Source organism: Nelumbo lutea, chromosome 6 (genome assembly GCF_056320005.1).
Source record: "Nelumbo lutea isolate HS-2025 chromosome 6, American lotus-T2T, whole genome shotgun sequence".
In the NCBI taxonomy this organism is placed as follows: Eukaryota; Viridiplantae; Streptophyta; class Magnoliopsida; order Proteales; family Nelumbonaceae; genus Nelumbo; species Nelumbo lutea.
In genome coordinates this window covers 13,346,281-13,360,414 of record NC_142689.1, presented here as the reverse complement: position 1 = coordinate 13,360,414, position 14,134 = coordinate 13,346,281, and the positions used below count along the sequence as shown (strand labels likewise).

The following is a 14,134-nucleotide window of genomic DNA, read 5'->3' as shown; positions in this document are numbered from 1 at the left end:
CACATCAAAAAGGCGTGAAAAGTCCAAAACGGTTGAGTTTTAGAAATCTCTAAATTTGCATCTTCATCAATTCATCTTTGTGTGGAAAGACACAAAAAGACACACCCAAATCAAACGATTTTCAGACTGTCCAGATCTTAATGCAAAAGCTCCCTGTATCTTTATCTTTTGACCGTTTAAACTATCAGAACATGTTCGAAAAAGACTTGCAAAACCGCTCCTTACTCTAGACTGAAAGCTATTTATTGTCGCCTTGCTGACTCTACTATGAAGAAAATTAAACAATGTCATTGATGTTTACAACAAGACAAATCAACTGCATCAATCTTGTCTAATTTTCTTTTAGGTATTATCAAGTTATCAGTTAACACAAGTCTAACCCTAGAAATATGACTGTTTTCTAGTGGCTAGAGATCCGGGATCCACCATTAATTGCATTAATATATTGATCCAATGGCTAAAAGTCATCCAATCTAAGCTGATTTTGGTTAAACCTATCTCTCTCTGATAAATTAATAACAAGAGACAAGTGATAGAAGCCCTAATCCTTCTGCTAGGTCTGTCAGTGGGTCGGATTTTAATCGGATCTACCTAGATGTGAATCCCATCCAATTAATATTTGGACTCAAATCTGTCTTATTCGTTGAGATCATTATATTATTTTATTGATAAAATAATAAAAAAAATATTATATATCATATATTATTAATAAAATTAAATGTCTTTAATGAAAATATGGTATTTACACCAATTTTATTAATCGATAATATGTAAAATATACGCATACCTCGACTAATTCAAAATGTGATGGACCCAGATCCAATCCAATTATACCCGGAGTTGATTTTTTGAGGTCCAAACCCATTGGATCGGGTTTTAAACTCGGATTCGAAAATAGGCTTACATGAGCCGAAAAATCACCAAAATTAATACTTACAAGAGCCACAAAATCGATTTTCCAGTAAAACCATCTCAGATAACTTCTCTAAAGCAATTCAGTCAACGTGGCTCAATCAACGCAGAGCCCTACATTTCTCTCCATGGGACTGTCTTTATAGCATAGTACGTGATTCTCCATTAATACAACGTAAACCCTAGGTTAAGATGTCGTTGTGCTGAGCTGCCTGAAACATACAGCTCAATAGTCTATTCCCAGATAGCAACATGTGGCAACTTCAAAAGAAAAAAGGAAAAAAAAAGTGTCCCTCATTTATGGAAGTAGGAATTAATTTGGGCCTTGATAAGCTATCTCAACTGCAAAGAATCAACAATTTAAGCCCAGCCCAAAAGTCTAGGAATCAAAACCCTGATCCTATGTGGCAGCAGTAAAAGGGTTTCACACACAAACCCTGGTTTTACACCTTTGACAGTTGACATGTACTTCAGTTGTGGGCCCAATCAGCTCAAAGTGTAAAAGGGTTTCACACAGAAACCGGGGTTTTTTCCCTTTGACTTCTAGCCCGGCCTGTTAAATGGTGGGCCCAATCTCAAGACAAGAAAGTCCAGCTCCTCGTTGAAATATTAAATTAAGGTTTAGCTAGGCTGGTTCCAGACTTTCAGTAATACCGTAATTTTTGGGCCGATCTCTGGATATCAGGATTAGGTATATGACGTGAGGGAGAAACAAGGGTCAGACCTCAGAGCAGTAAGTATATAATTAATGGTTTAGATACCAGAAACCGGCTATAGAAAATGGTCCTAAAAGCCAAAAGGGCAGACTTTTGATTTCTGGTGACTTTCTTCTTGGCTTTTCTAATTAAATTTGAAAGCTCCTTTGTCATTGTTTTCTATTGGGTCATTTTACCTAGAATCCTCCAATATTTTTATATATTTACTAAAATGTATCCTCCAGTTTGCATTTTATTAAAACATTCCCAACTGTTTAACTTAATTGATCTTCTTCCACAGTTTTTAATTCCAAAAAATACATCTGATAGTTCTCTTTCAATATAACTTGGTCTGGAGAAGGTTTGGATTATGTTGATATGAGAACTGTTAGAGGTATTTTTTGAATTAAAATCCCTAGACCCATGTCCCGGATTTACATCAGTGCCCAACAGCCCATAATCCAGCCATATATTAGGAATCGCGCTGAGATGTACATATGGGGCGCCAATCTGAACTCCTATATCCCTTTACATTTATACAAACAGTTCTTGATGGAACCTTGAATAAGTAAAATAATTGCAAATTATGGAGGGGTTTTAGTAATACACAAATTATAGGGAGGATCTAGTAAATGCATGAAACTATTGAGGGTGTAAGTGACACTTTTCTAATGAACTTGTGAAGAAGCCGAAAATCTGAAGAGATTGAGAAGGCGTGTTATCTAGAAGCTTGAAACGCCTGCAGTGATGACCTCTTTGGTGACGGCTTCCTAGGAGGGAAGGCTACAGCCACGGAGTCTTAACTATCAATTCTATGTGCCATGAGCTTCTCTATATGAATTAGGGCAGAAATATTTAATTAAGTTTTTTTTGAATAATATAAGCATATAAGGTCTAAAAACATAGGAAAAAAAATTTGATCTCAAACAAGATTCAATGTATCATACGTTATCTTAGGGTCTTTCGTTTGTGGGAATAGGGGTCTGGAAATGGAATTGGCATGGCTATTTTGATTCTAGCTATTTGGTTTGGTGTACACCTAGCAATTGGGTTGGGTGGGTTGGGTTCGGGTTGGGTTAAGGTATTTTGGGTTGATTTTGGGTTGGGTTGAATTTCGGGTTGGGTTGTCACATGCTAAACCCTAACCCTAAATATTTGGATTAGGGTTGACCCATGGGTCAATTCGGGTTATTCCAAAAAATAATTGAAATTTAAAGAAATAAAGAAAAATTACATAAAAAATGTCAAAATTAAAAGAATTAACCTTAAAATTCCAAATGTAAAATAAAAAACTTGAACATTTAACAATTTAAAGAATTAGAGACCAAATAGAAAAAATTAAAGAGTGGAAACTTCTAACAATGCATAAATAATCCCAATTAGATTTGACAATCAGGTCAACGGGTTGATCCATGACCCAACCCAACCTAGTTTTTTTCGGGTTGAATCGGGTCAAGTCATTTTCGCATTCAGGTAGCTAAATATGAGACCCTAACCCTGTTTTTTCGGATTGGGTTCATGGGTTGGGTTAACTTTTTGCCAGGTCTAATTTGGTGGAATGGGATTCTAATTTTCATTATTGATGGAATGACATCCCGGAATGGCCATTACTGCCGAGAATAAAAAATAGTGACTTAAAAACCTTCCAAACTCTTCTCTTTATCTGATGTCAACCCTCCTTCACAAATGTGCATATATGAAATCCCATTCTAATTCCTGTTTGAGCCAAATAAGTGAACGAATATGTAATTATGATTCCCATTCTAATTCCTGTTTTAGGGTATGTTTGATTTAAAGGAAAAAGTAGGAAAAGAAAAGGTAATGTAAACAAATCTTTATAAACCTTGTATGGGTTTTCCCGCTTTTCCCACTACGTATCAGTTTTCGGGGTCACCAATACTCTACTCTACGTGACATATCTACTTTCAAATTACTAGATCGGATAGCTAAAAAAGAGTATCAATAGAAATAATTAAACTCTCCATATGCTAATTTTGGGTGTGGAGGATATTGATATTTTGAGCGTTGATCTCAAGATGGTACTTTCAAATTACTAGATCGGATAGCTAAAAAAGAGTATCAATAGAAATAATTAAACTCTCCATATGCTAATTTTGGGTGTGGAGGATATTGATATTTTGAGCGTTGATCTCAAGATGGTGGGCAAGATAAGATTTTTATCCTCTAATATAATTATATGAAAATGACTTTTTTAATTGGTTTTTAATTTGAACTCTTCTGATGATCCAAATTCCAAAACATCCATCAAATAAGAGACCAACTGGATTATTTACTTGTTTAATGGATTTTTGTTCATTTAATTATAAAAGTTCAATATTTTTAGGTTTTTCCTTTTCTTTTTTATCTAAAAAGTGTTCATAAAAAATACCTTTTTAGTTTCAAATGAATTTACCAGGTGGAAGGCTCATGGGTGATTTAGGAAAGCTCACCAGAGGGTGTTTGATTCACAACAGATAACTTTGTACTGATATCAACTGATAATCAGTAGAGAAGTTAACAGTGAACATGTATGTTTGGTTTCCATCCACAAGTCAGCTTTGGTAAGCTTAAACAAATTAGGTCATGTAAAAGAACTTGGCCTAATTTACTCTTTTAATAAGTAACTTACGTGATAAATTATTTTTTGACAAATAACCATAAACCAACTGACAAACCAAACACCACCTAAATGATCCAATTAACAAAAGCAGCTCCAATTGTGATACATGCATTTTGCATAAATCAGATGACTTGGTGAGTGTTTGTCAATGCCAATGGTTTTGTTTTATAAAACAAAAACAATACCGCATAAGTAAAGCTATATTGCTTTTTGCCGATGTCGCAGTTATTATTTGTGTTTTAGAAAAACAAAATCATTCACACTGACGAACAGCCCCTTAGTATGGCCCAGTGTGACCAAAGCTGAACTTGTAAAATGCAAAACAATAAGCAAAACTCTACTTGCAGGTAGCCCAAGGATTGTTAGGTTCTCTCATGTGCAAAAGACTCATCCTTGTTTAGGTAAACCTCTTGGACTGATGTCTTTCTTCAATTTTGTGAGTTAATTAGAAAGACTAAGTTCCATAATCAGAATTCAACCCTTCTTATGAAAGTTAAAGGCCATATCTGGAGTCTTGGGAGGGTTAAACCAAGTGATCAGTACCCCTCCACTTATGAAAATTAATGAATTAAAATCCTGTATCTGGTTGCATAGAGGAAGGACTAGAACCCCAATTGCATAGTTCAGATCTATTCATAAAAGGCTTTGTGCCTTTTCCCTTTCCACAACCATGCCTTCAATAATACTATATACATGATATTTATTGTAGGCTTCAGACCTTTTGCAGAACTCATGTGGGCATTATGTACAGTTTCTTTTTCTACTTTCAGGTTAATGGTAGGTAGAAAATCTCTCTCTCTCTCTTGAAGTCTAGTTGGTAGAGAAAACTAATAGAATGATGAAAAGTCACTATCTATTCATTAAGTGGAGTTCACACCTCCATTAACTGATTCCACTGAACATTGGACAAAAAAGAGAGATCTACCACAAAAGCCAAACCCAACCCCACCTATATAACATGGGATTCCTTTAGAGATTGAGAAAGATACAAGAGTATAACAGTGGAGAAATTGTTGAAGGACCAAAGACTCCAATTATGTTATGTCCTGGCTCATACCTAATATCCTCTGGATTCCATCTGCCACAAACCAAAAGTGCACCTACTCAAATCAATTGCAATATCCATTTCCATAATTTAAGTCCCTCAAACTCCATAGTCCATACTACCTTTTGAACCCTTATTTCAACCTTTTCTTTTATTCATTGGTTACAATTTTCTTTTAGCATATGCTTATCATTGTCTGTATGGCTGCTTTTGTCTTAATAAATATAAATATTTCCACGGTCATAGTTTGCTTGTATGATTGATAGATGTAGTTGAAATTTGGAATTCTCTACCAAACTTCAATTATTATTTTAAAAAGGAATCTCCCTCCCTCACTCTCTCTCTCATGTTTGTGATATGTGTTTTTTGGCCTCAAAAAACCATTGTTTTAAACCCTGACCAGAACTTGAACCGTTTTCCCTCTGGACCAGCTGTTATTGGTTCAACCATTTGGGTCAACCTGTGATGTCCCTGTCATGAAAAATTTCAAAAACAATAAAATAATACAAGAACCTAGTAATGGGTTAATAATTCAACCACTTGGGTCAAAGGGTCATTGATTGATCTTTTTTTTTTATGTAAAATAACAGATTAGAGGGGACCCAAACCAGTGTTTTGGCCGGGCCACTGGTCCAAATGGCCGGGTCGATGACAAATTGGAAATACTGCATGCCTAAAAAAAATCTTTCTTCATTCATATCCACAAAGCCTTCAATGAGAAAGGATGCAATTGAGGGAAAAGAAAAAGATATTTGGCAAGGCCAACTTGCCCACCAAGAGACAAGAGCCCAAGAGGAAGTGCAAAAGCAGGTGTCTAGCTGTAAACTGAGATGTGAATTGAGGAGCTCGCACCCGCAATTCACGGGTTTGATAAACTTGGGACCTTCCCACTTGTGATCAGGCTCTCAGTGTCGGAGTTATTGCTCCATTGTTGCCTTTATAGAAACAGCTAGGTAGCAACTCTAGGGAACTACTCGTCCCAATGCAGCAGAGGAGAGGAACCAGGCAGGCCAAGCAAGCCAAGAGAAAAAGTGGGGTGGGCTCTTCTAGGCTTTAGCCTTTCTCTTCATACATTGGGCCACGCCAAGCACAGCACATGGGAAGCTGCATCTCCACACTACACATTGTTAGAACATCACAATAGCACTTAAGTCTCCCTCCATTTCATTTCCAATGAAAATGCATCACAATTCACAACCATGGAAAATGCTTGGGTTTGGAGCTACTGTTGGACCCAGAAAACAGTCCTGAGGTCCCATAGCTTGTCAAATGCTCTGATATTTAGTGACCTATTGACCTTAATAAGTTTTTATGTATCAGTAGAGGTGTATTGGTACTTTAAACAGGTGTATCGAATACCTAAAGATACGATCCATACCTTGAACCTTAATCTTCATTAAATGACGACTTTCATGATTTAAACTGATAAATCACCCGGTTAATCGATAAAACCGTGGCCCATTGAGCATTCCAATTTTATGTCTGGTCTGAATCTTACAACATTGGTTTAGAGGATTGTAAATTGCTGGTTTTACCAATGGAGAATGATTGGGGTTAAAGTGAGAGTTGAGAGTCTTAGAGACAATGATGTCCATTGTTACGATCTGTGTATGCATGATTCCACAGTTCCATTGTTCAATTCGTATTTGAATGGCCCTGTTACTCTTACTTTTGTCCTGAAACAATCACAAAACCAAATTAGATGGTTAAAAGTCATTCACCATACTGACTTTTGGTAAGCACTTTTTTTGGTGGATCCATCCACTTGTTATATAGTAAGGAAAAAACAAGTTGAGAGAAAGATATCAACGAATTTCACAAAATTTGTTAAAAACCTTTCTTATTTATGTTTAGTCTGTTGAATCAAATATAGCATAAATGTCAAGCTCATAATTTTCCAACATTTTTTAAACCTATAGCTCAACAATAGGTCCCGATTCTTGAAACATTGTACAAGTGGCAAGTTATGGGGATACAAATAGACATTTCAGTTGTTAGACAGTTTTGTATGCCCTTAGCTTCAATCAAAATTGATGTACTTTATGAGTTTATTGTAAATGAATAAAAGTGCATATTTGATTCATGTTCCCTTGGTATGTTTCTGTGTAATACCCTTAAACTGGACACTTAATGAGACTCGTGTTAGTTTAGAATGTTCACAGCCAGTGGGTCGGTCTGGGGAGACTTATCCTGACAAGGCTGACACTGTGGTGCCACCAAGTCGGTTGGGGTGGCTTGTCTCAGCTACCGGGGTGAGACCCTAGGCACATATAGTGTGGGATTAATTGAATCTTTGAACTGGACCAGATTTCCAGTATTGCCCTGGACCTTGGAGATTGATGGGCAAAACTGAAAAGTTACACCCGACCCCTAGACTCGATTATGATACTGCACTAGGTGTCAGATTGGGCTGTCTTTGATATACCAATCAGTGAGATCCTTAGCAGGGGTCAAAACTTGGGTATGTTGGGACAATCTGAGAATTCATCTGAGTGGGTGATCATAGTGACAGGATCAGCTCCTTTGTCGGACAAAGGTAATGATCGGGGATGCACTCTCACTGATGGAAACCAAGACTGCCGGCAGCCGATTTCAATCGTTGAGATTTGTTTTGCAAAATGTATTTTATATGAGATATAAAAGTATATATATATTATGGTTTCGAAATGTTTGCAAAAGGTTTTAATTCCCAGGATCCATACTTGAGAGAGTGCAACACTGTTCCTTGCAGTCGAGGGAGATGTCCTCTCTTGTCGGGCAGTGTATGATCATTATGGGCTGAGAGTTTAAGTGTAAGGCCATTGAGGATAATACCTGATGGGCTAATCTTGCATCTGCCCACAGTCCCTGGGTGTTACAAGGTGGCTTGGCCCAGGACCACTTAGGGTAAGTGTTGGGCCCATAGAGCCCATCTGATGGGTTTCAGGGGGTGCACCCATGTGGCTAATGTGTAGATCAATGTTTGGGTCCCACGCCATACAAGGAAGCCCAACTGGGCAGCAGTTTGGAAGGTTTAATGAATACATAACCCTAAATGGGCCTTAAGCCCATTTCGAATTGGGCTAATTTGATTAGTCTTTAAGGGGCGAATTCTGAGATAAGATCAGCTGATAGGATTGGGCCCACACCCTATCCACTCAGAGAGTCAAAGATTTAAATGAGATTTAGATTTGGAAACTTCCTAATGAGATTAGGGACTTCTAATCCAGATATGATTTGGGTTAGCAACTCCTAATGTGATTAGGAGTTGATCCCTTTAAGTCTATAAAAGGAAGAGGGGGTGGCAGCCTTTAGACATCAAACAATCACTGGCAACAGTCTTGTCTTTAGAGTTGAGATCACAGAAGAGAGAATTCTGCACCTTGCAAATTATCTTTAGCCGCCTCCTTCCTGCAGCTGCCGCCTATAGCAGTTCGATCTCCATTGCTTGGGAGAAATCAAGATCGGATCTTGATTCCAATTTTTTGGAGAAAAGATTGGTAGGAGTTGTATTCACTAGCCGCCCAAGTGATTCTTGGGAAGAATCAAGTTCTTAGGAAGGACACTGCTGATTCTGCTCCACCCTGCACTGCGCCATATTCAGTGGGAGTAGATTTTGGTTTCTACCTTGGGCGTGAACACCTTCGTTGAGAGATATTATTTCTTTGTATCAGGTATTATCTCTCTCTCCTCCTTTTGGTTCAGATCTGGTTCAATTTATGGTTCAAGAATGATCATTGAAAATATGATTTTCTAAATAGGGAATTCGATTCCCAATTGAAGGGAAAGAAAAATTTTTGAAATTCGCCCCCCCTTTATTCCGCAATCTTGGGCGTCCATATGATGGATTTCCTATCATTCATCAGTTTCAATACTTCTCTTATATAGAGTTTCAAACATTGTTGCATAGTAGAAGTTGGACAATTTTTTTTTTAGGTTTTCCACTTTAAAATTAATCTACAACCATTTAATTTTTCAACTTTTTAATTTAGGAAAAATAATAAAGAGAGATGTCACAATTTATATTTCTAATATTGTTAAAATTTTTAATGTAGTTAGTAAGGACATCTTGTGAAATATGAATTAATAAAAGATTGATTTTATCTTTTGAAGTCGACATTTAATGTATTACAAATGAAAAAATCTATGATACCAAAAAGACAAGGGATTCAACCAAATATATAAGAAACAAAGATTTACTAAGAGATGGCTTTTCAAATAGGGGCTCATGGGGTTGGAAAAATATCCTTGAAGGAAGAAGAATTATTCTTAATGGGATGTGTTGGGCTGTAAACTTAGGCGAGGGAATCTCTATTTAGGATGACCCTTGGCTCCCTTCCCTTCAAGGAAAAAGAATCGCTGGTCCTAGGCCAGGGCCTGAATCGCCTTCCAAAGTTTGCGATCTCATTGATAGTAGTTCTAGATCTTGGAAGGTTCAGGTTGTGTGCTCCACATTTAATGAAGTATATGCAAACCAAATCTTAACTATCCTACTTGCTAGGGGGGAGTGGCGAGATAGATTTTTCTCCATCTAAGCTTTTGGAGGGAAAAATCCTTGCTAGGGGTATGAGAGTTGTGAATAAGGTTTCTTGCTACAAAATATTCAGAGTTGTGAGTAAGGTTTCTTCTTCTTTCTACAAGATATTTTTGAAGCTACGGTTGGTCTTGAAGTTTCTTTTACTCACTTAAATAGAAGCTGTAATAGTTTAGCCCACTCCCTAGCTAAAAGAGGTCTTCAGGACCAAAGGCATTTTGTGTTTAATTGCCCGAACTCGTTAATCTCATTAGTTGTGACTGATTTCAATGGGCTTCCTTACGCTGATCATGTATTCTTTTTTGTTTTGTCATAAATGGAAAGCTGCTAAAGACACTTATAATTAAAAAAAAAAAAGACAAGATATTAGAAGAACTATGGCCAATAAAAGCACGTGTGAACTTTTCATGAATACCACTTATTTATTTTGGCTGAGTTTGGAAACGATGCAAATGGAGTGTAAATCCCGGTTCAAGGTAAATTTGCACTCTGGCTCACTTTTGCTTGTGTTTGGCAACATTACATTTATGCATTGACAAATGATTGATCAATGCATGTTTACATTGATAATAAGATGTAAAACTATATCAATAAAAAAGAAGTAAATTTGCATTCAAGTGGGTTTTTAATAAAAAAAAATGCATAATCTTTATTAGAATTCATGTTTGCATCCATTACAGCTAAAAATCTGTTTGGTAAGAAGGTAAATTTGTCAGTACAAAATTAACCCAATTTTACAATTTATATGAACCATTTTACACTCTACATATTTGCATCATTTCCAAACGCAGCCTTATTATTATTATTATTATTATTATTATTATTATTATTATTATTATTATTATTATTATTATTATTATTATTACTTCATGAGACTAACAATGGGTATAGTCTATTATAGATATTCATTTTTCTGCACCGATTATTTGAGCGAGTCTAAGTGGTGAAACCAGACTCAATCCATCAACCCTTGAGCCAGTAGGGAAAGGAAAAATATTTGGTTCAACTATAAATATCGAAACCAAAGGAAGAAAAAGGATAAAATACAAAAACCTCCCCTAAGTTTTCTGACAATCATATAAACTTCCCTTGCATTTTGACTATAGCAAAAATCCCCCTTATAGTTTTGGAAAAATATACCCGTCATCATCCTTTCCTCATCTTAATAAATTTATTTTTTAGAATATCAGATTTACCCTTTGGCCTATTCATTCAAAGAGCACCTTGGCGGAGTGTCTCGGTAGTGCCCATTCCCATACGATGTTAGCAACATGGTTTTTAGAAAGGAATCGGTAACCGGACCCCTAGTTCGAATGGTTCGATTGAACGACCGGTCCATTCTGACAAAAAATAAAAAAAAAATAAAGAATTGGAAAACGATCAAAACCATTCAAACGGTTCGAACAGTTAATCGGCCGGTTTGGCGGTTTGCTGACCAAAATCAACGATTATGGGGGAAAAAGCGATTTTGGAGGAAGTTCTATTTGGCTGAGTGCTGATGGGTCAGACCTGCGGGGAGAGAGAGTGTTAGAGGCCCCGAGTGTTAATTCGAGGCGGGGACTCCGATGATCAAGTTAGTACAGGTGCAACACTAGGTGGGCGAGGCCTAAGGTGAGAACACCCAAACGATGCCACAAATGGAACTGAAGAGTTCTTGGTAATCTTGAGTCCAAATTCTAGATGTTTACCTTGAGAGGGTTGCCCCTTATTTATATTTGAAGTTGCTTGGAGGTAAGTGTGTTCGGACGGTCAGGATGTGGTCCTTCCTTGGGGAGTGTAGTCATCCAAGGTTGTTGCGTGCAGCCACGTCATTGGTTCCAGGTAGGGCGCCAACCTCTACACTATGCGTGTCCTCATTTGGTCTGCCCTGAGCGCCACCTCCTGCCACATGTGCGTGTGCTACTAGAACAGACCATGTGTGCCTATCGTTAAGCTTATTCTAGAGGAAACCCAAATTTGATAGAAACTTGTGAAATGTTTGATTGCTTCGTTTGATGTCATCTATGTTGTGTTTGGTTTGAAGGAAAAAATAAGAAAAAGAAGAAAAAGATAAAAAAACTTAAGCTTGTACGAGTTTCCCTAATTTTTCTTTCCTTTCTCTACCTTTTCCTTCAAAACAAACACAGCCAGAGTTTTAGATCAATGGCTGAATAGAAATAGGTCCGTTGATCACAGAAATGGGAGGGAAAAGAAAAACATGATGATATTAAACTTGAAACAGGTTTGATAATGGTAATCGGTAAAATATAGGAGAGGTTCACATGATTGTCAGAAAACTCATGAGAGATTTTTGTATTTTATCTTAAAAAATTAAAGGAAAATACACGTGGGACCCACGAATCGGAGGTTCCTGGTTAATAGCATTTTTTCTCTTCGGATATGTGCAGTTGGTGCGCAATCCGCGCCACGACTGGCAACCCTTCCGAGTTCCGGGTTCCGACCTCGCTTCGCGGATAAGGCAAAAGAAGCACCAAGAAGGTAGGAACAAACCTACTGTCGATGTGTCCGGACCCACCCATATTCCAGATGCACGGTAAGAATTGGATTTGTGAGGCTGGCAACAAAAAACAACTCGTATGCTCAGCATTTTTATTTTAATAAATGAGCGAGCAACCGTGGTGCAGTCAGCTAGTCACCCATTCACCGATAGGTTTCAACTTTCAAGCCTTCAACGACTACACATGTTTTCTGCTTTCGTTTTCTTTGACCTCTGCTTTCCTCCTGCGTAAATTTAGAACCCTCTAGGCCTCCACTACCTCCACAGTTAACCTTCGTCGCAGTATTATGAATAATTGATAGAACCTTCGTTCCTCTAAATACCAAGATTCCAATCCGGCGGTTACCGAATATGGTCCATTGTATCAAAACAAACGAATCATGTGTGAGGCGCCGTGTGAAGGAAGAAATCACCAACCATTGGGTAAAAAACTCAAATCAGCCACTCCAAATTCGAAAATTCCCCACCAGCCCAACTATTTTTTGTTATTACTTCCCCCCCCCCTTCTACCTGCCTTCACACAACCTTTAAAATCTCTCCTCTCCTTTCCTGTCCCAACTTTCTCCAGTCCGTCTCCTTCCATCTCTCTCTCTCTCTCTCTCTCTCTCTCTCTCTGATATTCTGATTTCGATGCCGCAAGTCGATCTCGAAACGCTGGTTTGTGGCGGAGGCGGCGACGGGAAGATCGCCTGCGAAACGTTTATTGACGACCATAATCTACTGCCGGAGAAGCAAGATATTCCGGAGACTCTACCCGACCAACCGGCCGAGTCCTTTTGGCTGTCTAAGGACCAAGAACTTGATTGGTTCGATCAGAACGCCTTCTACGAGCGCAAAGAATCCAAGAAGGGCACCCCCAATAGCAACTTCAGTTCTAACCTCAATTCCAACTCCAACGCCAATTCCAGTTCCGCTTCTCAGCGCTTCTCCTTGAATTTGAAATCCAAGGCTTCCATCATCGGTCTCCCTAAGCCACAGAATTCCTGCTACATCGACAGTAGGTTCCGCCGGAATTGCCGACCGTCCAACATCCGTTTTTTTCCTAAGAAATCCTACCAGGCGTCCGGGAGATCGGTCATACCCGTTGCCGAACCGTCGTCTCCGAAAGTCTCGTGTATAGGAAGGGTTAGGTCGAAGAAGGACCGAAGCCGCCATCGTTGGAGAAACCGTCGACAGTCCACCGAGAAGACTGAGACAGCCACTGCACCGACTACTCCTGCTGCACCAACCACAAAACTGGTGAAATCCAGGATCTGGGCGAGTTTCAAGGCAATATTCCGGTCGGGTTGTCGGGCGCAGCAAGCCGTCGAGGTCGACGACAACCCGTCGCATTCTCCGCCGCGCGAGAGTTTCGTGTCCACCCAGTTTAAGTCCCCGGCCAGCGAGCCGGCGGCAGATCCACCGGGGCTGGGAGGATTGAAGCGGTTCGCGTCGGGTCGGAAATCCGATTCTTGGCTCTCCGATGACCTGGACGAATCGTTCGGCGGCGATAGTATATGGCAACGACGTAATGTGGACCCACTTAACGAGGTCGATTGCCATCGGGACTGGGAGGTAGTGGGACCCGCATCCGTTTGATAAATGTGATGATGATGACGTGGCAGAAACGATGAATAACGGTTACCCGGGTCAGGTAAAAGAACTACTATGTACTGTACTGGTTTGTAATTTTGTCTTTTTCGTGAGTTTTTTTTTTTTTGTAAATATATAAACCGGAAAATCAGTGCGAGTACGAGAGGAGGCTATGAACACTGAACACGATTTGAGTGTTTCCTTTTTGCATTTTTCTTGTTCAGCTGTAAATTATTTTGTGATTTTTAACAGTAAGAAACGATCAGTATTCAGTGCGCAA

The 14,134-nt window shown here is 38.7% G+C and overlaps 1 protein-coding gene across 1 annotated transcript; it reads left to right on the top strand.

Annotated features, from left to right (window-relative positions):
- Positions 1-12,416: 12,416 nt before the first annotated feature.
- On the top strand, positions 12,417-14,134 carry LOC148847437 (uncharacterized). The gene has a single exon (XM_088948126.1). The coding sequence runs from the start codon at positions 12,913-12,915 to the stop codon at positions 13,858-13,860; it is 948 nt and encodes a 315-aa protein (XP_088804252.1). The 5' UTR covers positions 12,417-12,912; the 3' UTR covers positions 13,861-14,134.

Bases quoted from the DNA above. Each gene is read 5' to 3' on its own strand.
- LOC148847437 (XM_088948126.1), top strand. From the start codon at position 12,913: ATGCCGCAAGTCGATCTCGAAACGCTGGTTTGTGGCGGAGGCGGCGAC.